The sequence below is a fragment of the Cnephaeus nilssonii genome (assembly GCF_951640355.1).
Source record: "Cnephaeus nilssonii genome assembly, chromosome: 10".
Classification (NCBI taxonomy): Eukaryota; Metazoa; Chordata; class Mammalia; order Chiroptera; family Vespertilionidae; genus Cnephaeus; species Cnephaeus nilssonii.
The window spans coordinates 17880863-17908741 of record NC_137081.1 but is presented as its reverse complement, the minus strand read 5'-3'; the positions used below and the strand labels follow the sequence as shown (position 1 = coordinate 17908741).

Below are 27879 nucleotides of genomic sequence, written 5' to 3'. Positions count from 1 at the left end.
ATTTTTAGAGGGAATGGAAAGGATGTAGAGAGATAGAGAGGGAGAAACATCCATGTGAGAGAGACACATCAATTGGTTGCCTCCCACACGCACAGTGACCAGGGCCGGGGATCAAGCCTACAACCTAGGTACATACCCTGACTGGAATCAAACCCAGGACCCTTATTCTGAAGGCCAATGCTCTATCCACTGATCCAAACCAGCTACTGCCAACCAAAAACATATTAAAAATTAAATCAGGCCCTAGCTGGTTTGGCTCAGTAGATAGAGCGTCAGCCTGTGGACTGAAAGGTCCAGGGTTCAATTCCAGTCAAGGGCACATGCCCAGGTTGCAGGCTCGATCCCCAGTAGGGGGCATGCAGGAGGCAGCCAATCAATTATTCTCTCTCATCATTGATGTTTCTATCTCTCTCTCCCACTCTCTTCCTCTCTGAAATCAATAAAAATATTTTTTTAAAAAAAGAATTAAATCAGGCAGTAAAAGGATGGAAGGAACAAGTTAGTAATCCCTTATCTTTTTAAATTTTTCTTCCCAATTTCTTGAAATACTTTCAATGGTGGTGCTTTTTCTCTTTTCTTGCAAAATCACTAAGTTCGTAGGTCTGGACACTAGGTGAATGGTAGATTTTTAAGATATAAAAATTGAAATGTATAAGAATTGTGATTGTAAGCTACACATTTAAATCTTCAGTGAGTCATTAAAACAACTGATTTGAATTACAGTTGATGCCATAAGATTCTTTTACCCCTTTACAATGAAAAATAAATTCCACACATAAATATTACTGTTTAAAACTATTCAAATCTAAATGGAATTCTTCTATTCTGCTTCTCTTTAATATACTGGCACATTGAAAATTTTATATATTATCACCAAAGTCCAATTTAAGTAGTAATGGTTTTCTCCTAACTGTGACTAATGTGATTTTAAAAAGTATCCAGTTAATTGTGTAATGGCTTTTAGGTCCCTTAGAGTAAAATATATTTCACATGTAGAAGGAAATTGTTATAATATATAGTTATCTCTCCAAACCTAACCCATTGACTATTTAACCTACTGATTAGCGTAAAGACAGAAGAAAACTACTTTCCTAGTGCTCACACAAATTGTTTACCTTAATTAAAAATAAAATAGTTTACAACATAAGAATTAATTTTAAAGTATACTCTCATATTAACTAAACCTTATAGGAGGGATTTTATGTTATAGAAATATATAGAGGAATTAATATAATATATCGGGAATCAGATGAGTAACAGACTTTACAAGTAAAGATACACAGATGTCTAAATAAGACCAGTTTGTAGAGGCATGTTTCAGGAAGAAATATGCAATGCCATACACAGTGGACTATTAAAGACAGTCTAGATTAGAAGGTTGCTAAGGTACTCCGTGGAGACTAGTTTCTCAAAGCCCCCATAATCTCCACCAGATCCCCTAAATACAACCAAAATAAACATTTAAGTTAAGTAAATTTGTTCTGCAAATAAAACTTCAAGGTGAGTTCCTTATAGCCTTAGAAATCCAGAACAGCAATAGAAAAAATCAAAACTAAGCACTGTTTTTTGAAGATAAACAAAAATCAACAAACCTTTAGCTAGACTAAAAGACAAAGACTCAAATAAATATGAGAAATGAAAGAGAACATATTACTACTTATAACACAGAAATACACAGAATCATAAAAGACTTACTATGAACAATTATATACCAATGATTATTATTCTAGAAAAAAATGGATAAATTCCAAAATATATAACCTCCCAAGACTGAATCACAAAGAAACAGAAAATCTGAACAAACTAATATAAGGAGAATAAATGCGTAATAAAAAAAACTTCCCAAACAAAAAAGGCCAGGACCAGATTGCTTCATTGGTGAGTTCTACCATACATGTATAGAAGATTTATCACAGATCCTTCTCAAAATCTTCCAAAAAACTGAAGAGGATGAAACACTCCCAGACTCATTTTACAACCCCAGCATTACCCTAATACAAAAATCAAAATAGGGCACTACGAGAAAATATGTACCACTAGCTCTGATGAATATAAATTCAAAAATCTCAACAAAGTATTAGCAAATTGAATTCAATAATAAACTAAAAGGATCTTACACCATGATCAAGTGGGATTTACCCCTGGGATGTAAGGTTGGTTTAACATAAGCAAGTCAGTAAATGTTATATCACAGTAATAAAATGAAAGATAAAAGTCAAAAAAGAATGAGTTCTTACCATTTGCAACAGCATGGATGGAACTGAAGAGCATTATGCTAAGTGAAATAAGCCAGTCAGAGAAAGATAAATATCACATGATCTCACTCATTTATGGAATATAATGAACAACATAAACTGATGAACAAAAACAGATCCAGAGACAGAGAAACATGGATCAGACTGTCAAACCTCAGAGGTAAGGTAGGGGAGGGTGGGGGTAAGGCAGAGAGATCAACCAAAGGACTTTTATGCATGCATATAGGCATAACCAGTGGACAGAGACACCAGGGAGGTGAGGGCATGAGTGAGGGGGGGAATGGGGGAAGGTTGGGGGGGGGGGGGTAAGGACACATATGTAATAACTTAATCAATAAAGAATTTTTTTAAAAAAATGTCAGCGCAGAATCTTTTTCAAATTGTTTAAATAAATTTATTATTTTAACCAGAAGGAGGACTGTTCAGCATTTAAGATATAGTTTGAATTTCACTCACTCCTCAATGACTCAAGTGTCTTTGTCATATGGAAACCATAGGTTTTGAATACTGGAAGCAAAACTGTTTTTCTAATTTTTTATCCTATGTTCAATTAAAGCCAACTTGTACCATATACAAAAAAAAAAAAAGAAAAAAAAGCCATGTGTTCATCTCAATAGATGCAAGAAAAAGATTTGCAAAGTTCAACATCCTTTCAGGATAAAACCCTCTCAACAAATTGGATATTTAAGAAACATACCTCAATATAACATAGGCCCCAATTGGATGTGGAGATAAAGGAACCCTATTGTACTGTTAGCGGGAATGTAAATTTGTGTAGCCACTTTGGAAAGCAGTATGAAGGTCCCTCAACAAATTATCTAGATATATTCCCAAAGGAAATGAAAACAGGATCTTCAAGAGATAGCTGCACTCTTAAGTTCACTGCAGGAGTATTCACAATATTCAAGATATGAAAACAACCTATCAGTGGATAAACACATAAACAAGATGCGGCACGCACACACACACAAACACACACACACACACACACACACACACACTGGATTAATGCATAAACAAGATGTGGTACACACAAACACACACATACACACACACACACACACACACACACACACAGGAATGAAATATTATTCAGCCATGAGAAAGGACATCCGCTCTTTAAGACAACATATATGGCCCTTTAGGACATTATGCTCAATGAAGTCAGACAGAGAAAGAAAAATAGTGTATGGCACACTTATATGTGGAATCTAAAAAAAAAAATCCAAACTTATAGAAACAGAGCGGAGGTTGCTGGTTACCAGGGGCAGAGGTGTGGAGAATAAGGGAGATGTGGTCAAAGTGTACAAACTTGCAGGAAAAGAAAAAAAAATTGGTAAAAATGGTAATCCAGTAAAGGGAGGTAGAATTCACTATATTCTTCACTAGTTCTTTGGTAAGGCCTGAATTTTTCTATTATGTTGTAGGTATTAAATATTTTAATGCAACACAAATAAAAATATATAGTATGCAGAAATATGTAATGTACTTGTCCAATATTTCAGTAGCTTTTTGTTAGATTGTACTACTAATGTAAAGTCTTACAAGCCATAGCACTTAGGGAATGAATCAAGAAATCATTTCTAAGTATGATTTACCACCTGAAAGAATGCGGATGCCATTAGGAGATGAAAATGCTCCCGATGACAATCACTGTCATCACACCTAAATCCTTACCGCTATTATGTTTATTGTTCTGAGTGCTCTATTTGCTACCTGAACTACTAACCTCTGTGGAGATAAACAAAAATTACCCAAACAAGAACAAGCACTACTTATTGACAGCAACAGTCATCCCAACAGCACAGCTTGCTTTTGGCTGAGACTCAAATTAAAGGCAGGTGGAGGAGTGGGAAAGGTTATGTAGGCAAAAAGGGAAGGTCCTTCCTGATGGGAAGTTGTTGGCATGGGGAAGCTGGAAAGGGGTGACTAGAAGAGTGGATCTACCAAAGATACCATAAATTAGTAGTAACAATAAAGGATAATCCATCAATTAATAGTAATAACAGTGATAGTAAAATACTAAAATGAATATCACCAAAAAAGCTTATCAAAGCCTAAGTGTAACCCAAAAGCATTTAGTCTGCATTTTGTTCAGATATTATATAGCCTCAGCCAATTTGGCTTAGTGGATAGAGCGTCGGCCTGCCGACCAAAGGGTCCTAAGTTCCATTCTGGTCAAGGGCACATACCTTGGTTGCAGGCTCCTCCCTGGCCCTGGCCTTGGTCAGGGCTCATCCTGAAGGCAACCAGTCGATGTGTTTCTTTCACATCAATGTTTCTCTCTGTCTTTCTCTCTCTCTTCCACTCTTTCTAAAAATCAATGGAAAAATATCCTTGGGTGAGGATTAACAACAACAACAACAATAAACAGATATTATATACAATACTGAATTCCAATGCATACCATTTAGGGGGGAAGTGTTATTGATATTAGCTAAGTAAATGATTTATTATAGTATTTGAATTCATAACAATTTGTTGTTTTATAGAACTATTGCTAAAAGATATTACAATGTAAATGTGTTCATTTTTAAATGAATGCCAGATATTTTAGAACTCAAAGAAAACAACTACTTTATGAAAAAAATTCATTACTTCAGTTAGATTTTTATGCAATTTTCATAAGAAGAAACTAAAACCCCTCACAGGGTTTTCTTTCTTCCTCATTTTTTATCTCTCTGACCAGACATTTTTAATACCAATTTTTCTGTAATAATTACAGAAAATTTTAACTATCAGCCTGATTGCAAGGCAAAGGCACTCATTATAAGGAGATTCTTTTTAATATGGATGTGTTCTTTCTTTATTGATTTCAGAGAGAGGAAGGGAGAGAAAGAGAGAGACAGAAACATCAAGGATAGAGAATCATCGATTGGCTTTCTCCCGCATGCTCCCTACCTGGGACTGAGCACACAACCTAGGCATGTGCCCTGACCCTGAATCGCACTGTGATCTCCTGGTTAATAGGTTGACACTTAACCACTGAGCTACACTGGCTAGGCTATAAGAAGATTCTTAAATGGGATATAATTCTTTCCATTCTACTTTTAAAGAAGACTAAGAAAATCTGAAGTCATACTATCTTATATAATAAAAGCCTAATATGCTAAGTGTCTGGTCATCTAGTCGGCCATTCAACCAATCAAAGCGTAATATGCTGATGATATGCTAAGGCCACTCAACTGCTCGCTATGACATGCACTGATCACCAGGGGGCAGACAGTCGACTGGTCAACCAGTTGCTATGACGTGCACTAACCACCAGAGGGTAGACGCTCTGACCAGTAGGTGAGCTTGCTGCTGGGGTCCAGCTGATCTGGACTGAGCAAGACTGGCCAGACACAACCTGGGACCCTCCCGAGGCCCCTCCCTGGCTTGCCAACCTCCCACATCCCTCCTGTGTCCCTCCCCAGCCCCGATCGTGCACTGGTCAGGTCCTTTGACCTGGCCTGTGCCCTCTAGCAATCTTGGACCCCTCGTGGGATGTCAGAGAGCCATTTTCGGTGTGCCGGTGGAACGACCGGTCACTAGGACGCACACAGACCCCCAGGGGACAGATGCTCAATGCAGGAGCTGCCGCCTGGTGGTCAGTGCGCTCCCACAGGAACTCACAGCTGGCAAGCGCAGCCGTGGTGGCGGGAGCCTCCCCACCTCCACGGCAGCGCTAAGGATGTCTGACTGCCAGCTTAGGTCACTCCCAATGGGGAGTGGGCCTAAGCCATCAGTCGGACATCCCTCAAGGGCTCCTGGACTACAAGAGGGTGAGGGCTGTGCTGAGGGACCACCCCCAAGTGATGAATTTCGTGCACTGGACCTCTAGTGAAAAAATAAATAAGGAATGATCTAGGATTTATTTTGTTGGAAGAGAGGTAATTTTAAGCAGAAAAAAATGAGCAGATGAGCAGACATGGTCGTGCTTAAGTTGGAATACATGGCAGAGTGGTTCACTGAGCCATCCTTGCCACTAAGCAGTGTGTATCCCTCAATTAACTAATTACATAATGTTAGAGGACATCCATTTTCTATCCCTACACCAAGGGGCTCAAAGTACATAAGCTCTCAACTCCTTTTCCAGTAAAATAATGATACCCTATGAGTTGGTGGACCTGAAGATCTGAGGGTCAAGTATAAATTAATGGAAACAAAAATAAACATCATACCTTTCTATTATCTTTCATCTTGATTTTACTTTTGTGTTGTTCCCTAGCTTCACGAAGACCTCTCTGAGTAGGACCTTCTGGTACAAATTCCTTTTCATAGTCAGGAATCACTACAAGATAGCACATTTGTCATTAATATGCATGCTGTTTTTCTGTAAGAAATATAACAAAAAATATGAAAGCCAAAGTCATGACACATTTTTTAAACTAATAATATTGATACCATACCAAAATGTCATAAGTGAAGTCTCAAATTCATTTACCAAAAACGCAGGATGGCATTCCTGCAAGGCTAATAAAATGGCATGGCAAGCCAGCTAGAGAGCATAGGAACCGATCTCCAATTACATTATATCCAAATTCCTGTTATCATGAGGTTTCATGTGTTTATAGACAAAGTCGAAGAGGGTCAAAGGAGAGAATGGTAAACAACAACAAAATTTCACAAATGGAACTAAATAATAAATAAGGGATTTAAAAAGAATAATGTATTAATAAAATATTACTCTCTATGCTTCTAGATGTTGAGAAAACTGAAAGAAAAACACAGGATAATATTCCAATATAGTTGTAAAATAGGTCTCCAAACTCTTGGACATAAAGAACATTCCTAATAAAATCATCTGAAGGAAAAACAAAAGTGATAGGAAAAATCTTTCCTTTTCACATCTTTCCATATATATATATATATATATATATATATATATATATATATATATATATGTCTAAATAGATAATTTCCCCCTATATATTTAAACAACAAGCTGATTTCAAATAAATAATAAAGTTAGCATCCTACTTTGATTAGTTCAATATCAGGGCATGTTTAAAATTCTTTGATAATTTTATTCCAAATGAGTCCAATATTTGTCTTATTCCCTAAATTTGAATTAAATAAAAATTAATTTTTCTTTTCCCCAAAGTTCAGCATAATGACAATTAATTGTTCCCTAACTACAGAGTGAATCCAATTTTATTCTTAAGAACTTCTACAGCAGAAACTGGTTTGGCTCAGTGGATAGAGCGTCGGCCTGCGGACTGAAGGGTCCCAGGTTCGATTCCGGTCAAGGGCATGTACATTGGTTGCAGGCACATCCCCGGTAGGGGGTGTGCAGGAGGCAGCTGGTCGATGTTTCTCTCTCATCAATGTTTCTAGCTCTCTGTCCCTCTCTCTTCCTCTCTGTGAAAAATCAATAAAATATATATATTTTTTAAAAAGAACTTCTACTGCTCAAAGCAAATGGATAGATGACAGAAAGAAAACAAATTGATAAAATATTTTAAAAATTAAACTAAGCCCTGGATGGTGTGGCACTGAAAGGTCTCAGGTTGCATTGCCCATCAGGATCAGGGCACATACCCAGACAGCAAGTCTCTCTCTCTCTCTCTCTCTCTCTCTCTCTCTCTCTCTCTCTCTCTCTCCCTCCCTCCCTCCCTCCCTCCCTCCCTCCCTCCCTTTCTCCTTCCCTCCCTCTCCTTTCCTCTCTGTCTAAAATCAATAAAAACATTTCCTCTGTTTAGGATTTTTTAAAAAAGGAAACTAAAATGAGTGAAACGAGAGGGAGGGTATTAAATATGTGAAAATTACTGTGAAGACCAGCAGGTTTTAAATGAGGAACAACCACTTGACCAATAAACCCAACATCTTTTCCAATTACAATCCCTGGCTAAGCAAGGTTCCAAGTGGATCAGGCAATCAGAGTGATGATAGATGCTGAGATCACACCGTCAAATGCTGACACCAGAAGCTGAGGAAAAGTTATTGCAAAGGTATTGCAAGTCCCATGTCTAAAACCAGAGTGCACGTATGCAAGGACCAAAAAAATTATTCAGTACAGGATTTAAGAAGGTAATTTTATTCGTAATTAGAATTATTCAACTAAAAGAATCTATTTCTTCACGTTGAGTAGGAACTTATTCCCTTTGATCAAAAGCCACTTCAAAATATCACAGATCAAAATATAATTACAAACTTGATCTTCCAAATAACTTATAAATGTCAGCTTAGTAAAACATGAAATGTATTCCATTTTTAATTAAATTAAATATCAGGAGATAATTTCATAAAGGAGTTATCTGTAAACCATTAGTTTATTTTAATAGAGATGTCAAGAATAAACATGTAAAATCATAAACTATTAGAGCAGAATATAGCCTTAGAGATTAGCACCAATCAAATGCACAAAGTTCCTCAAACTTTAAGCCATTTTTATATTCTTTTTCAGAATTTTTGGGAGTTAAAGCTTCTAGATTATAATAGTTTCATATTAATCTTTCATATTTATATCTAATTATATACTTAAAGTGATCTACATATAAAATGAATAATTGTTTGATTTACATATAAAATGAATAATTGTTTGATCTAAATAGGCATACATATTCAAATGCAGTAAGCACACAGAGAAAATTATGTAAACATTTTTTGTGCATCATCCAATCATTTTTCTATACATATATTTAAGACATGCCCTCAAACTATATCAATGTTTTTATTTCTTAACATTATATTAACTTAATACATGAGCATTTTCTTATGCATGATTTTTAAGACTTTCTAGTATCCTATGACCAACTATATTTAGACATTCACTTGTGGTTAAAGGTTAAGATTGCTTGTATTGTTTTGTTACTATAGATATGACTGTAATAAACATCCTTGTGTATAGTAGTCTCTTTAGGCATCACTGAACATAACTGATATTGCTTTAACATAAAATCTTAGGAAAGGAACTACTGAACCAAGGCTAAGAAAAACATTTCAAATATAATAATGCTACATATTTCTTTTAAGCTTTAATTAGAGAATATAATGAATAGTCATCTGGAAATAACAGGATGTTATGTTTATTAAGAAAATTCACCATTTCAAAGTCTTTCTATTATTTAGAGTTTCCCACATTCTTTTTTAAATCAACTTCATTGAAGTATAGTTTACATATAATAAAATGTGTATTTTTGAAGTATAGAGTTGGAAAAATTTTATCAAAGGTAAGTAGGCATATAACCACCACCCAACTCAAGATATAGAACATTTGCACCACCCCAAAATTATTTTATCTTATACAAGCCTAATAAATATTATCTAATTTTTATCAGTCATTTTCTTTTATGAACATTAAGAAGAGAAAAAACTTAATCTTTATATTAACTATAATTTAGCATTTCTAAATCTCAATATTCAATTCTGTAGATCTGAGTTTCCTTCTGGCTTTTTTTTTTCTTTCAGCCCAAAGAAAATCCTTTAGTATTTACTGTATTTCAAAATGGCTTGCAACAAAATCTCTCAGCTTTCATTTATATTCAAATGTTTACTCTTCACCCTAATATTAGAAGAATATTTTTGTTGTATATAAAATTCTGAATAAATTTTTGTCACATTTTATTTTATTTATTAATTTTTAATCCTCACCCAAGGATATTTTCCCATTGATTTTGAGAGAGAGTGGAAGAGAAAGGGAAAGACAGAGAGAAACAGATCAATTGGTTGCCTCCTTCAGGGCACCAGGAAGCCTGCAACCAAGGAATGTGCCTTTGATGGGACTGGGACCCTTAGGTCCGAAGCCCAATGCTCTATCCACTTAGCCAAATAGACTAGGGCAAAATTTTGCCACATTTTAATGATGTCATTTCATTGTTCTTAGCTACCATGATTTCTCATGTGAAATCAGCCTTTATTTGTATTATTGTTTTCCTTTATGTAATACTAGAGGCCTGATGCATGAAATTCATGCAAGGGACTTGGCCCTCGCAGACCAGGGTTCATCTGGAAGGTAGACTGGTATAATTAGCATAGTACGCCTTTATTATTATAGATGTCTTTTCTCTCTTGTTTAAATCTTTTGTTTAAATATTCTTATGCCCCATTCGCATTCTTTTCTCCTTTGGGACTCTTAATTACATATATGTTAAATAGATAAATTTTGTTTCTTTTTTTTCCTATTTCTTCTTTAGAACAGATTATTTGATTTCTTAAAATTCACTGGCATTTCTTTAAGCTGCAATCTGTTGATAAGTATAAAATTTTCTTTGTAGTTAATTGTCCTTTTCAGTACTAGAATTTCTATTTCCTTTTTTTGTTTCTATTTGTCTGCCAAGATTCCCTATCTCTTCACTTATTAATGTCATATTTTCCTGTAAGTCCTTGATCATGTTCTAAATAGCCTCTTTAATATTTGTATTTGCTAAATCTAACACCTGAGCTGTATCAGTGTAGGTTTCCATTTATTACTCTTTTTCTTGACTGTTGTTCATATTTTCATGTTTCTACAACGTGACTAGAACATTTTAATTAAATACGGAGAAATATATATGAGAGGTCATAAATAATCTGAACAACTGTCTTCCTCTGAAGGGTACTGATTTTTTTTCCTAGCACACAGTTTAACTTTTTGGTCCCCTTGTATTTCGAGGCTTGATTTTATGCTTTTTGTAGTAGGTCCATGGGAAGTGCTAAATATTGTCCAAGGTTCTCTAACTTGGCAAGATTCAAACTCTAATCTCTATTTCTTCTAGGGACTTGGTGTAAGTTTTGTTTTTTATTTTAGAGGGTGGATACAGGATGTTGAATGTTAATACCAGGTTACAGGGTGTTAAAGAAGTCTCTCCATCCAGGCGTGGGTAGAACTCCAAGTCTCCCATTACTGCTTGACCTCTAGAATCTCTGGTCTCCTTTTACTCCTATAGGAGCTTCTCTCTTTGAATAAGTCTCAGTTAGTCTTGCATGTGGAGTCCAGTCATCAACTAAGGATTTGTAGTAAACTCCTTCACAAACGGGGCCCTGCTCATTGCAGCACCCTCTTATCTGGTGCCCTTTCCGATGTGTTTTAGTTGCTATCACAACTTGCCTTTTCAGTTCCTGCAGACCTGCTGTGCCCTTCTTGACCTCCATCTCCATGGATCTTATTTGGAAAATTCCCCAGGCACAAAGTCATGTTGAGGATGGAGCTCAACTTACACATTTTCCTTCTGTCACTTGCCTTCTGTGACTTGTGCTATTTTCCAATGGCTAAATGTAGTTGCCTCATATATACACTGAGTGGCCAGATTATTATGATCTCTGAACGCATAATAATCTGGCCACTCAGTGTATATCCTATATAATAAAGGGCTAATATGCAAATTGTCCCATCGACCAGGAGTTCGACCAGCAGGCAGGCCGGCCAACCGCCCATGTCCCCTCCCCCTGGCCAGGCTGGCCGGACCCCACCCATGCATGAATTCATGCACCGGGCCTCTAATGCGTACACACACACACACACACACACACACACACACTGAGTGGCCAGGTTTTTATGCGTTCAGATATTATAATAATCTAGCCACTCAGTGTACTTATGTATAAGGGAAAGCTTGCAAATCTTGATATGTCAAGGGACCAGGAGATAGTGGCCCCCAGCCTCTGGCTAGTACGTCCTCTGCTTCTTTCTAACTACCCACAATGCAGTTCTTATACATGGAAAAACCTTATTTTAAAATCCCAACTCTGTGGTTAGTCTACACTGAGTGGCCAGATTATTATGCGTTCAGAGATCATAATAATCTGGCCACTCAGTGTATAGTCTAGTTTTAGAGCTATTTTGCGGGAGGAGACTAGTCTGGTACCAGATACTCTCTCACACCCAGAAATCCTCCCATTTGGTTTACTCACATTTTTCTCTAAAATTAACCTATATGGATTCACATCACTACTTCCTCTAGGTCTTTTAATAAACATTTTAATTTGTAAAATAGTTACCACACCATTTATTCACTTTTAAATATCTCTAGGATTTTGCGCTATGGTAAGGTTGTGAAATCACCAACCAATATTAAAATATAGTTTTATCACATTATACTTTACCTCTAATTTTAGTAGCTTGGTAACTATGCCCTACGTCCGTAGTCCTTGATGATGTTTGAAATTCAGAAATCTAAAAATAATAATAATAATCCAAAAATATGGGGTTATAAATTGATGCAAAAAAAGTTTAAAAGTGCAATGTTTAATTATTGATTCTAAATTTAAAAAATTATTAATCTCTCTTGAATTAAGTCTTATGTATTTAAAATTTTTAAACATAAATGGCAACAAACGAAAAATGTAATACTGAATTTAAATTAAATTCCACAGGCAATTATTAAGTACCTATTATAGTTAAGCATTTGAAACATTAATTTTATTATTTGCTAAATAATATGTTTATGAGAATATGTTTTTATTGATTTTTTAAAGTGAGGAAGGGGCATAGAGAGAGAAAAACATCAATTGGTTGCCTCCCACATATACCAGGATCGGGGATCGAACCCACAACCTAGGTACATGCCCTGACCTGGAATCAACCCCCAAACTTTTGGCATACAGGATGATGATCCAATAAACTGAGCCACCCAGCTAAGGGCTGAAACATTTATTTTACAGCATAGTTTCCTGAATTGAGAATATTCATTCCACATTCTGAATAATAATTAATATTCAGATCTCTACTTTAAGAGACACTTCCCTCTGATGAAATTGCTTCACAACAACTTAATTTATTTATGTTCATAAAACATGAGGTAGGTATTAGTTGGGGGATAAAATATGAAGAGACTTATTATTCCTAAAACTCTTAGCTAATTTTCCACCCATAGAGATTCCTTGTTTCATTAAACATATTATAATTAAGAATATTTGTTAGTTCGGTGGCATACCATTTCCCTATATTTCCTGAACAATAGACTTAAATTAAAAAATCAACCTTAAAAAGATTTTTTAAAAAAGGCCCTAACTGGTTTGACTCAGTGGATAGAGTGTCAGCCTGCAAACTGAATGGTCCCAGGTTCAATTCCGGTCAAGGGAATGTACCGGAATTGGTTGCGGGCACATTCCCAGTAGGGAGTGTGCAGGAGGCAGCTGAATTGATGTTTCTACCTCTCTATCCCTCTCCCTCTCCCTTCCTCTCTGTAAAAAATCAATAAAGTATATATTTTTAAAAAAGATGAAAAAGTATCTCATCCCTCATTGCATATGATTACACCAACACAAAATACCTTATGTTTAGTTATGTACAGATTTACACATTTTTCTACTTCCACTGAGTAGCAACATTTCTTTATTAATAGGAAATATTAGATAATAAATTGTAAAATTATATTAGTGTTCATGAAATGCTTTTTAAAAAGGAGTGAAAATGTATATCTATTCTTGGATGCAAAATATATTATAAAACTTTTAAATGCACCTCTTATTTAAAAGTGTGAAATTTACACAAAAGTTGCAAATATGGTACAGATAGTTCCTGTATACCTGCAGCCCATCTCCCTCCATCACATCCTGTGTTACTGTGGTATATTTTCACAAGTAATGAACTAATATTGGTACATTATTATTAACAAAATCCATGTTTTATTCCAATTTCATTATGTTTTCCTCATAAACTTTTTCCTTTTCAGGATCCCATCCACAGTTCTGCCTTACAGTTAGTCATCGTGTCTTGAAGAATACTGGCCAGGTACTACTTTGCAAATGTCCATAAATTTTGGTTTTCCTGACGTTTTCTCATGTTAGACTGGATTTATGAGTTTGGGTAGGAACACCACAGAGTAGAAATGCTATTATCAGCACATCACATCAAGGATACATGCTATAAACATGATGACACTGACTTTGATCACCTTTCTGAAGTGGTATTTGCCAGGTTTCTCCACTGTACAATTACTTTTTCTCCATTTTAACTGTTCTTTTGGAAGCAAGTCAGTAAGTGTAGCCAACAGTTAACTGCTTAGGGGTTAAGCGCCACCTCCTTGAGAGAAAGATTACCTACATATGTTACTTAGAATTCTTCTTTGAGGAAATATTTTCTTCTCCCATCTTTCATTTATTTATATAATTACTAGAGGCCCCGTGCACGAAATTTATGCAAGAGTAGGCCTTCCGTCCCCTGGCTGCCGGCACTGGCTTCCCTCCGGCACCCGGGACCCAGGCTTCCCTCCAGCTGCTGGCACCTGGGACCCAAGCTTCCCTCCATCCACTGGCAGGCACCTGGGACTCGGGGTTCCCTCACAGCCCTGGCTTTCTAGGGAAGGTTGCCCAGAAGGACATCCAGAAGGATGTCTGGTCTAATTAGCATATTACACTTTTATTATTATAGATGAACATTTATTTTATACTTTGAGTTTTTTCTCTAACTATACTTTAATAATTTCCTGTGAAACTTTGCTTTAATTCAATAATATTTAATTTAATAAAAACCTTTACAGGTTTAAAATAGATAAAATATTTTTCTGAATATTTCCAAATGAATCTTTTTTATCATATGACAATTAATGGATATTTTTATATTTATCTCAGAAATAAAACATTCTTTCCAATTTTGTCATAAAAAAATAAATGGATAAAAATCATTCTGAGGTACCTTTGACAGTCTTTTTACCTGCTCAACAGCTTTGTCTCTTTCCATGGAGGTGAGCATTTTCTGCCTCAATAAAGTGTGGTGCTTGTCAAGTAACACTCTTATAGTTGGTTCATAAGATGCATAATGTAACTTCAACCTATGAAAAATAAAGGGCACCTTAAAGGGTAATTCAGCTAAATCAGTGATTTCTATTTAACATCTAAACGTTTCCTTGGCATTGAAATAAAAAATGAATAACCATATAAAGGTCAACATAACAGAGCCAAGAAGTGCAAGCAGTATTATACGGCCTACAACTTCCCTGCCACCGGGCTGGGAGCTGGGAAGTCACATTTCTAGGTATTCAAATACACACTAAGAAAATCGCTGCTATTCACTGACAGAGAGGAAAATTGTGTTCCTTTAATCCAGGAACAACTTTCAGAAAGACAATGGTTATCAACAATAGATGATTAAACAGAAAGTGTGTCATTCACATCAAAATAAAGGATGGTCTTGAGAACAAGTTTGATTAACCTCATATTAAGGAAATTAAGTATAAAAATATATTTATTATCTCACCGAAAAAATTAACTCAGCTTATGATAGAAACACCTCTAAGAACCTGTTTTATTTGAAAATGCTTTTAAAATACTTTACTTTTTTATTGAATTGTAATTTACATGGAGTAAAATATACAAATCTTAACTGTTACAGTTTATAGAGTTTTCATAGCTATGCATGTCTAGGTAGTCCACCTTGTTACTAAAATATAGAGCATTTTAACATCTCAGGAGATTCTAGACTTTCATGTATTTGGAACACAACAGAATATGTTCTCTTTTGAAACTGGCTCCTTTCACTCAACACAACAACCAATATATGAGTTTGTTGATTTTTTTCTTATGTTTGTCCCATTGCAAGTTTATTGGTTACACGTTTTATTTTTATTATTTCTTTTGTTTCACCTTCTTTGTATTTAATTTGGTTTTTTGAGCTTCTAAGGTTCAAGATTAGATCACTGGTTTGAAATTTTCTTCTTTTCTAATCTAAGCATTTAAAGCTATCAATTTCATTTTAAGCACTGCTTTGGCTTCATCCCACAAATTTTAAAATGCTACATTTCCAATCAGCCAGTTCAAAATATTTTCCCATTTCCTTCTTTGACTCATGTCTTATTCAGAATTATGCTACTAAATTTCCAGGTAACTGGGAATTCTCCACAGAGCTTTGTGTCATCAATTTTTAATTTAATTTGGTTTAAACAGAGAATATATTTTGCATGACATCAATTAATAGACAGAGTTTTTTTATGTCTATATGACCTATTTGGTGAACATTCCATGTGCACTTGAAAAACCAAGAATTCAAGAAAGGTCAATTATGCTCAATTAACTTGTCTTCTTATAGACTTAGAGAATTTTTGCCTATTTTTCTACTAATTGCTAAAAGATTAGTGTGAAAAATCTCCAACTGTAAATGTGGAAATATTTATATTTCCTTACTGTTTTATCAGGTTTTGCTCCATATATTCTGAAATTCTTATATCAGATTCATGCATGTTGTGCTGTCCTGATGAACTGACTATTTTTATCAAAAGGAAATTACCTAGCACTCAGGGTGGCCCTGAGGGCCTTAGTCTGTCGCCCCTTCCCCCAGGCCCTATGGACTTGCAGAGGGTGACCCTCCTTCCCTAGAAGATGCTGCTTCAGAAACCTCTTCATCACAAGGTAAAAGATGGCCCTGGAATTACTCCTCTTTCCTCCTCTCCTGACTGCCAAGCTAATGGTCTGACAAGGGAAGAAAGATACTATACACCCAACGGCTCCAAGAATTACTAAGCATGTACTAACAGGAACCAGAAGAGTGCCCCAAAGATAGAACTTTGAGGTACTTGATAAAAAGGGCTATAAACTAGGACTGGTTAAATAATAATTCATTGACCTTGAACCAGTTTCTTTAAGACACTGAATTTTACAAGTACTGGAGCAAGAATACCAACAAATGAGGTGAAATCACTCCTGGAGTAGCTCTTAGAAACTTAGAAAAAGTGAGAGCCAACCCTCAGCAACGTGGAATTGCCTGAGCTGCCCTGGCAGAGAGCAGAGGATATGACAGCAAGAGCCTAACCTTGCTCATCTTTGAACATCAGATGCATAGTCTAGTATTTGGCACACAGTGTATGCTAAATAAATGTTGAATAAATAACTTTACATGAAACCTTCTGCCATAACCAAGCTGCTTAACCCTAATTAAACACCTCTTTAATAAATATGCCAACAAATATTAGCAGCTTACCCTTTGAGCTCATTAATTAATTTGTTTTTTTCTTGGATTATTCGCTTGTGATGCATTCGATGAAAATCACGTTCTTTCTGAGTTTTCAGCAGATCTTCTCTAGCCTTGCTGAAAAATAATAATAACTTTAAAGATCTTTGCTAGTTCCTTTCTTAAAAAAAGTTATTTAGTTGTAAGTTAAAATCCACTATTGAGCAATTCCAAAGAACATTGAAAAACAAAGATTCCATTATAATTCTCATTGAAGAATCCCAATCAACATACTGTATATTGAGATGGGGGATGAATGGGCCAAAACCTGTACTTTCATAAATAGCATTCATTCACATTTTATTGAAGTAAAGAAAATGAAAGACATGCTGCTGCCAAAATAACTTATAATCCACCTACTTCCAAAAAGAATTAGTTTATAAAATTGAAATATACGCAAAACAGAATAATTCCAAATAATCACAAGGTAATGACTTTACAAAATGTAAGACTTCTGAACTTGCTTAAATACATAGTTAAAAGAGAATGCACTGAGTTACTTAGTTCTGATAATTGTGAAAAAGAAAGCAAAAATAAGATGTTTTTTTTCTGGTAATGCATATGAGAAATACACACCACCTGAAGATCATATTACTAACATTATTGGTAATTTGATGAGAAAGGTCTTCAAATTCAGAATTGTAATATAGAAGCATTCTTCAAGTAGATGTATATTCTGCAAATCCCTGGCATAAAGCAAAAATATTAATTTTAAGCCCAAGCTGTGTGTGAAAAATTAATGGAAATATTTTGCCCACCCCCATAATATTAGTTTCAATATAAAAAATGCAAAATATAATTTGTAATGAAAGAGTAGTTGCCTAACAGTCTCAGTTAAATGACAAAGTGCCACTGCATTGAAACTCTCGTGTTCTGAAAAGAGATAAGCTGAATTAGAGTGCTGACATCTCACAAGATGATCGGAAAGAAATAAATCTGCTTCTCGGGATCACAGTATTTCAAAACAGATTCACATAAAAGAAATGCACACAAATAGATTTCTGCTTTAGGAGCTATGTCAGAGTAATCACTGACTAACAGTGACTGGGATGCTGCCAAAGAAGTGGGAAGAGGTTAGGTTTCAGGCTGCTTGATCAAGTCACATGTGGCATATGGTCCCAGTGTCCTGTCTATTCTTTCAAATGTCCTTCTTTGAAAATCCCCTACCCCTCCTCTTTTTAGAGAGGATGGCCTGTATCATTCATTTTTTTAGTACCATTATGTAATGTTTATTGCATATAAATAAACAATGTGTGTCACAGTACTCATGGCTCACTTCCACCATCTATCCTCCATTTCATTTCCATGCCCGGATCTTGAAAGTGCTCCAAAATATTCATTAAAATATTTAGTCTTGAAAAATCATCCGAGGAATATGCCAATGATAAGTGAACAAATAATTTATTCTTTCCAGATTTTAACCCTCTGTGTGTGTGAATGAAGATGGACCAAAAAAGAGAGAACCTCTCTGCCACCTCCACGTGGGCATTAGTAGGCATGAAGAGGAGGAGAGAGCTCCGTTTAAGTACAGTGATTGGAAAAGGCAAGTGGCTGAGTTGACATTTAGTTGTGCAAACAGAAGAACAACACCTGAATTCTCATTCATTTAGAAGAAAGCATGTAAAGTGGCTTATATTCTGTCTGGCACATAGACAATACTCAGTGAATGTTACTTTGATCATGTGATCATCATCATATTACTGTTACCATTGAATATAGTAGAAAAGATATATTTCAGTCCTCTAACAACTAGATTTAGCTACCTAAAATAGGGGGCATGCTAGTAGGTAAATTTCCTCTACTTGACAAAAAAATATCAAAATTCATGATCATTATAAACCTATCTTTTTAAAGAATTTAAACTTTTATGAACATCTATTTTACATCTACTAAGACTGCCTTACTTTCAACAACTTGATAAATTAAATAAATGAACTTACATTTTATTTATCTTATCTGAAATGGAAAGCCATAATAGGTTAAAAAAAAATACAGGGTAGGGCAAAAGTAGGTTTACAGCCATTTGCTTGAAAATAATATAATAATTAATAAATAATACAAGAATAAACTGTTTCGCATACTCACAACTGTAAAGCTACTTTTGCCATGCCCTGTATGCAGAAAAATAATGCTGCAAAGTTTCTTAACCTGAACCACAAATGTGCAGCATTGCATCAACTCACTTTTTAAATACACATTACAGGCCTATTTGTACTCATCCAAGAAAGGAAAGCATAGGAATTGATTGAAGTATTAGACCTTAAAGTTTTTCTGACCATTAAATTGGTTTTCTGCGACTTGCTTTCTGTTTGCACAAATGAAGTCTACTCAGTAAAACAATTTAAATTCATTTCATGGTGATGCCTTTCCTATTATGACCTCCCTGTGGCCCATCTGCTTAATAAAAGGAAAATAAAAGTAGTACTAAAAATATTCATAAAATACCTTTAAGCAATTAATAATTTAAACTATGAAGAATTTTCTAATTATATTAGCAGAGCATGTTTGTGTTAAAAATAAACTTTTACTAAGACAGAAAGCAAACATAGAGATTGTATTTTGAGTATAAGAAGTAAGAGTTCTTCAGTGAAACATTCTACTTAGATTTGTGTATCATAAACAACACACTTTTACATGCTTCTTCTCTTAAGGAGATGGCAGAATGACCATTTACTAGTGATTTCCCCATTTCAGCAAACCAGCATATCAAAATCTACTGTTAAAGTATAAAATATAAATATACTCACATTTGTATCCTGCTATAAAAACCTTGTCCTCAAAACTCCACATTTCTACATGTGAATGTGATTTAATAGTGTACTCTAAATTTTTTTTAATTTTCTTTATTGATTAAGGTATTACATATGTGTCCTTATCCCCTACCCCCCGCTCATGCCCTCCCCCTCCCCACCCCACTCCCACTCATGCCCTCACCCCCCTGGTGTCTGTGTCCATTGATTAGGCTTATATGCATGCATACAAGTCCTGTGGTTGATCTCTCTCCCTGACCCCCACCCTCCCCTACCTTCCCTCTGAGGTTTGACGGACTGATCAATGCTTCTCTGTCTCTGTATCTGTTTTTGTTCATCAGTTTATGTTGTTCATTATATTCCACAAATGAGTAAGATCATGTGATATTTATCTTTCTCTGACTGACTTATTTCGCTTAGCATAATGCTCTCCAGGTCCATCCATGCTGTTGTGAATGGTAGGAGTCCCTTCCTTTTACAGCAGCGTAGTATTAAGTGAATTCCCCAGTAAAAAAATTTATTAGCCAAATAGTTTTAACTATGTATTATGGAGTAACCATTTAACAATAGGTTTACTGGAGTATTTTGTTATAATAATTTGGCAAAGGGAAGCTTATAAACATTTTCTTATTACCTGCACTAATCAAAGCAAGCCTTCATTGTCAAGTATATTTCACATGTGCCAACTTAAGTCAATGCATTTTCTGGGAACAATACTATATGATTACCAATTATGTCATTGTCTTGAGTTGGTTATAAATGAATTAGTTTAACCTACTAAAGTCAATATTGGGATAATTTTTTAAGGACAAAATGGAATTCAACCGGATTAGAAGAAAACTTTTATTATATTCTTAACCAAAAAAGATAGGGGTATATCCATGTCTAGAAAAAAATAATACTTCCTTAATTTAAGAAGCAATTACTTAAACACTAAAGTAAAATATTTGGGGGGCCTTATTACTTTCTTTATTTCCACAGTGGTTATTTTTCTTTTTCTGACAAGACCCACTGCAGTTAATGGGTCTTTGGAAAAGCTGGGTACTCTGACTTTTTATAGAAGTGAATTTTGTAAGTGAAATTTGGGCCCCTTGGTAAAGTACTTAATTTTTCCTCAAAATTAATTGCAATTTAATTATAATTAACATTTATTGGGTATTTACCATGTGCCAGACATTATGGTGAACACTTTAAGATGATTCCTTCAAGAATAAGTAGTATTACCCCATTTACATATGAGAAAAGTTGAGTGAAAACATTTCTCATATCAAAAAGTGACAGAGCATCATGTATTTGTGTTGCTCTATCCACAACACCTGATCCTGTATTGATATCTATTCTAAACCCAAGTTTGAGAGAGTCTAGCAATACAGAGTTTGATAGTAGCAGATTTCATTATTACTGTATTGTGACCAGCTAAATTAATCGGTAAGACAGTTATGCAGGATTAATAATGTTATCCATGTTTCCATCATGTCCCTCCATCAGTCTATTTTCCACACAAGAGCCAGCTCCTCAAAACTATCCATTAGTTCACATTCCACTCAGAGGAAAGAGGAAATTCTTTAAAAGGCCTCTACCACTTACCCCACGTCCCAGCCACTATGGTCTTCCTGTGACCAAGCCAAGCTGTCCCCACCTGTTCCCTCTGTACTTGTACTTCCTTTCCCCTCTGTCTGGAATTCCCTTTGCCCAAGTTCACACATGGCCTCTCTCTCAGTATCTTCAAATATCTGAGAGGACTTCTCTCCCCAGCCTATCTAAAACAGCACCCCACTTACCTCTGTCCCTTTTCCCATGCTATTTTTCTTCACAACACTTACCACCACCTGACACAGGTATATCTGTTAACATCCACCTGTACTAGTGGCTATTTTATTGGACAGTATAGCCTTAGAGTGAATACTGTGTGATGGTAAGAAGAGAAAAAGAAGACTGTCAATGGGGAAGGAGAGGCAGAACAGGATGTTGTCATAGAAGCTGACAGAGGAGAGGAATGAAAAACAGTAGTAGAGGAGGGTAGAAAGCCAGACTAAAGGATGTCAAACTACAAGTGCAATTGTCTGTGTCCATGGGTTATGCATATATGCATATAAGTTCCTTGATTAATCTCTCCCAACCTACCCCTATGCCCTGCCTTCCCCCTGAGATTTGTCAGTCTGTTCCATGCTTCTATGTCTCTGGATCCATTTTGTTCATCAGTTTATTTTGTTCATTAGATTCCACATATGAGTGAATTCAGACAACAGTGTGGTGAGGGCCTGGAGGTGGGGGGACTGGTGGGTGCAGGGTAAAGAGGGGTCAATGAGAAAAAAAAGGCACATATAATATAATTTCAACAATAAAGATAAATTTAAAATAATAAATAAAATTTATTTTAAGTAAAGTGCAATTGATGTTTTTAGGAGTAAATCAGAAAATTGAGAATTTACAATATCTACGTTATGAGAATGGGAAAATGCTAGTCAAGATAAGAAACAACCTAATCAAACAGGTTCTTAATTAGTGAGATTCTTAAAAGATTTTATGGATCTCAGACTGAGGTTAATATTGTGGAATGTCAACCACCATATAAAACAAGGTTTATAAAATAGTGTCTTAACTATGAAAGATTTTATAACTCTAGTGATGCTTTCTAGTCTTTATTCAACCAACAGTTCTCTACTAATATGTGGCAGGTCACTTAAGTTCTAAACCTCTGCATTTAAAATTATAATTGATCTATTTTTCCACATAAAAGTACAGTTATATTCTCCTTTTCCAAAGAAGAATGCCAAACTACTACATATATAATTCCTCTCTATTATCCAGTACATAATATAGTTTTACCTTTAATGTAACTATAAATATTTTTAATAATACATTTTCCCTTAAAAATATCTATGAGGAAAATCTCCAGAAGTTATTTCCCAAACTTTTTAAATCAAGTTATAACTGACATATGACACTGTATTATTTCTAGGTGTACAACATAATGATCCTATATAATAAAAGGGTAATATGCAAATTGACCTTAATGGCAGAATGACCGGGAATGATTGGTTGCTATGATGCACACTGACCACAAGGGGGCAGACACTCAACACAGGAGCTGCCCCCTGGTGGTCAGTGAACTTCCACACCGGGAGCCCCACTCAGCCAGAATCCGGCTAATGGCTGACCAGCACAGCGGCGGTGGCAGGAGCCTCTCCCGCCTCTGCAGCAGCGCTAAAGATGTCCGACTAACGGCTTAGGCCTGTTCCCCCAGGAGAGTGGGCCTAAGCCATTAGTCTGACATCCTCCAAGTGCTCTCAGGCTGCCAGAGGGATGTCTGACTGCCGGTTTGGCCAGATACCCCCAGGAGCGGGCCTAAGCCAGCAGGTAGACACCCCCCGAGGGCTCCCAGGCTGCCAGAGGGATGTCTGACTGAAAGCTTAGGCCAGCAGGTGAAAATTCCCCAAGGGGTCCCGGACACAGGCCAGGCTAAGGAACCCCCCCATGAGTGCACAGATTTTCATGCACCGGGTCTCTAGTTTTAAATATTTACTAGAGGCCTGGTGCATGGATTTGTGCACCAGTTGGGTCCCTTGGCCTGGCCTGCACCCTATTGCAATCCAGGACCCCTCAGGGGATGTCAGATTGCCAGTTTCAGCCAAATTCCCATAGGCCAGGCCAAGGGACCTCACCAGTGCATGAATCCAAGCACCAGGCCTCTAGTATGCATATAAGATCTTTGGTTAATCTCTTCCCAACCTTCCCTCTCCCCCTTCCCTCTGAGATTCATCAGTCTGTTCCATGTTTCCATGCCTGTGCATTGAGTGTCTGCCCCCTGGTGGTCAGTGTACATCATAGCTACCAGTCAAACAGTCAGACGGTAGAACGGTCACTTAGGCTTTTATATATATATATATATATATATATATATATATATATATATATATATATATACTAGTAGCCCTGCACACAAATCCAGTAGCTAGCGTCAGTAGCTTGCCAGTAGCTCGATGCCGCCCTCCAGTAGCTCTCCACCCACTGCCCCACCTCCTGTAGCTCCCCCACCCAACTCTTCCCTGTCCCCCCTCATAACTTGCTGCCCTACCCCCTCCTGTAGCTCTCCACCTCCTTCTTGTAGCCAGTAGCTCGCTGCCACCCTCCTGTAGTTCTCCGCCCACTGTCCCACCCTCCTGTAGCTCCCTCCACCCTTCCACACCCCCTTATAGCTTGCTGCCCTGCCCCCTCCTGTAGCTCTCCACCGCCTGCTTGTAGCTCGCTGCCCCACCCTCCTGCTGATCTGTGATCTGGTCATTATGCGGTCGGTCATTACGCTTCATGGCATAATGACCATTTGCATATTACATCTTTATTATATAAGATAGATTTCAAAATCATCACCACAATAAGTCTAATTAACATCTTTCACCATATATACATATACAACATACACCAAATTTTAAATTTTAGAATATAATCTACATTTGTAGCAAGTATAGGAAAACCTCTGTTCTAAAATTGGCATCGCTTACACCAGAAAGATAATTTCATTTTTAATTTAGCAATACAAATTAAATTTTAAAGTGAAATATTTTCCCTTTTCATTTCTTCCTTCATCCTTCATCACTGCTGAATTTTAAAAAATGTTAATGTGAGGACTAAAAAAAAATCTACTAGGGATGACAGCCTTTAGAGATATTGATAATAATAGCTGACATTTTCAAAGCACTCTGTGATTTACAGCTCTTTAATCTAGATTGTCTCTTTAATTATCACAGCACTCCCTAGGAGTTAATAATATTATGTATAATTACTCCCAGTTTAACAATAAGAAAGCTGAGTTAATAAGTAGCAGAATATTAGAGGCAAGGTGTTTGAACTTTAAGTTCAGTACTCTTTTCAAAGCTACTCTCTAATATTTACCTCTATTAGGTAAATATTAAGCCTAATAGAGGCCTGGTGCATGGATTCATGCACCAGTGGGGTCCCTCAGCCTGCCCAGCAGGGATAGGGCCGAAACTGGCAGCCTGACATCCCCCAAGGGGTCCTGGAGTGCGAGGGCACTCTGCAAAGTTGCTGTTGCTCAGCAGCTCCTGCATTGAGCATCTGCTCCCTCATCAGTGCACATCAGAGCTACCAGCCAGTCAGTCGGTGGCTTAGGCTTTTATATATATACTAGTAGCCCATTTGCAGGAAGAATCCTGCAAGTGGCCGTTGCGGCCGCAGCGCCTGCACGCATGTGCCGCTGCCGCCCACCACTGCCCGGCCCTGCCCGGCCCGGCCCCACTCCGCCCCACCCCACCCCACCCCACCCCACCCCACCTCACCCCACCCGGGCTTTCCCTCTGGCAGCCACCTTGCTTTCGCTTTTCCTCCCTCATCCTTCTAAGTTGTCTTCAGTCTTCACTCCTCTCTCCCTCAGCGTATCCAAATTAACCACCATCTTGGTCAGGTGATTTGCATACTCACCCTGATTGGCGGGTGGGCGTGGCTTTGGCTGGTGGGCGTGGTTTGGCCGTAGCGAAGGTGCGGTCAATTTGCATATTTGTCTATTATTAGGTAGGACTAGAGGCCCAGTGCCTGATTGAATCATGCACGTGTAGGGTCCCCTACACGCTTTTGCTTTCGATCGCGGGGGAGCTGGGTGCCTGTCTGCTGGTGCACCAGGCCTTTCGAAAGCCTCCAGGGCGGCAGAGGCTTCCGAAAGGCCTGGTGCCAGAGCGGACAGGCAGCCAGCTCCCACGCTTTTGCTTTCGATCGCGGGGGAGCTGGGTGCCTGTCCACTGATGCACCAGGCCTTTCCGAAGCCTCCGGCTTGACAGAGGCTTCTGAAAGGCCTGGTGCCAGAGCAGACAGGCACCCAGATCCCCTGCTTTTGATGGTCCACAGCGGGACATGAGCTCGCTGCCCCAGAGGCTCCTTCTGTGCCGCAGCACAGCCATGGCGCAGACGCCGAGCTCACGCCGCCTCAGCGTCCTGCTGGCCCAATCGGCTACCCCAGCCACCCCGAGTCCCGCCCCCCCCGCGCCTCCTGGCCAATCGTGGGCGTAGCGGAGTGATGGTAATTTACATATTACCATTTTATTAGGTAGGATATACTAGTGGTCCGGTGCATGAAATTCATACATGGGGGAGGGGGGCTGTCCCTCAGCCCGGCCTACACCCTCTCCAATCTGGGACCCCTCAGGGGATGTCTGACTGACGGTTTAGGCCCAATCCCATAGAGCCTAAATCGGCAGTCGGACATCCCTCTCGCAATCTGGGACCACTGGCTCCTAACCACTCACCTGCCTGCCTGCCTGATCACCCCTAACCACTCTGCCTGCCAGCCTGATCGACTCCAATTGCCCCCCCCTTCTGGTCTGATCACTCCTAACTGCCCCTCCTGCTGGCCTGACTGCCCCCAACTGCCCCCCTGCCATCCTGCTCGCCCCCAACTGCCACCCGCCATCCTGCTCACCCCCAACTGCACCCCTGCCAGCCTGCTTGCCCCCAACTGCCCCCCCACTGTCCTGCTCGCCCCCAACTACCCCTCCTGCCAGCCTGCTCATCCCCAACTGCCCCCCTTCCAGCCTGCTCACCCCCAACTGCCCCCCTGCTGTCCTGCTTGCCCCCAACTGCCCCCCTGCCATCCTGATTGCCTCCAACTGCCCCCCTACTAGCCTCCTCACCCCCAACTGCCCCCCTGCCATCCTGCTCGCCCCAACTGAGCCCCCCCACTGGCCTGCTCTCCCCCAACTGCTCCCGCCAACCTGACCACCCCAACTGCCCTCCCCTCCTAAGCCTGATCACCCCTAACCGCCTCTGCCTTGGTCCTGCCACCATGGCTTTGTCCAGAAGGACATCCAGAAGGTCTCTCAGAAGGTCTCTTGGTCTAATTAGCATATTACCCTTTTATTAGTATAGATAGATAGCTTTCTGATCTCTCTTATTTTTTCTCAATATGTCAATAAATACTACCAGTATAATCAAGACAATATATAATATATGTAACCTGATACTTTTGCATATCAAATATTATTTATCATTAGAAAAGTATTTAATATCTACACTTACCTTGCTTTAAAATAATAGCCTTAATCCTAAGAGAAAAAACTTTAGGGTAAATTACATGAAGGGAATCCCCATGTTTATCACTGATTCCTATTGGAAAAAATATCCTCACAAGTCAAATTAAAAAACCTGTGTGATGGAACGTTACAATTTGGAGCAAACTTGGAGCATAACAGATATAGTTAATGAAATTTTTAAACAAAATTTCACTCTCTATTTTCTGAGAATGTCTCCGATAGAATTAGGCGACAGGGACACACTTCACCAAAATGCACTGTGAAAATACAATGTGCTTATTATTCATTCGTTATATCAGATGCCTGATATAATTAGGCATCTACTAAGGGTCAATCATCTTTCCTTCAACTCTGCCAAGTCAGGTAGATTAGAGCAAATAAGTATTTTCCTTTTCTAATTTATTCAAGTTTAATTATATTAAATAAGGTATATTTGAGAGATAACCATAAGTTGTTGAAGCTAAAACTATATAGTAGTAAATTGAGTATATTTTATAAACATTAAATAATCTTTTTGTAAATAGAAACAGATTTAATTTGAGTAATATCTGTTTTAATCATGGTTTTTCAACATTAAGTTAATAATTTCACTGCTGGGATCTGGAAGATGGCGACTGGCAGGAAGGTAGGGAGGGTGAGTGTGTGATTGAGTGAAGGAGTGTCAGAGGTGTGTGTGGACCTGTGTGGGTGTGTGTGTGAGTGAAATAGGGACAGTTAGACCCTGCAGTTCTTCCAGGGGGCATCCAATCCAGGCAGTCTTGGTTGGCAAAACCCCGCGGCCGCTGCAAACACTCCGGGGAGGACACCAGTGGCACAGAGAACCCGCCATCTTTAAGAACGGAACTGCTAGAGACTAGAATCCTAACCTTACCACCACCCAGTCTGGTCTCGGAGGCAAACCTGGTCACTACAGCCACTCTGGTAGAAGATCTGCCACCCCAGCTACAGATGCGCGAACCCTGAGACCTCCACCTCCAAAAGTGCGCCGC

At 38.0% G+C, this 27879-nt stretch overlaps 1 protein-coding gene across 1 annotated transcript in view; it reads right to left on the bottom strand.

The window, feature by feature from the left end:
* The window catches only part of LOC307106541 (sperm-associated antigen 16 protein-like), a gene marked incomplete at its 3' end in the record, with an annotated part of 592327 nt that extends 585804 nt beyond the window's left edge, over positions 1–6523 (bottom strand). Inside the window, exon 1 of the mRNA XM_079783103.1 lies at positions 6419–6523. Coding sequence (XP_079639229.1) covers positions 6419–6436 — 18 coding nt within the window. The 5' untranslated portion in view covers positions 6437–6523. The remainder of the gene's footprint in view (positions 1–6418) is intronic.
* Positions 6524–27879: the final 21356 nt, after the last annotated feature.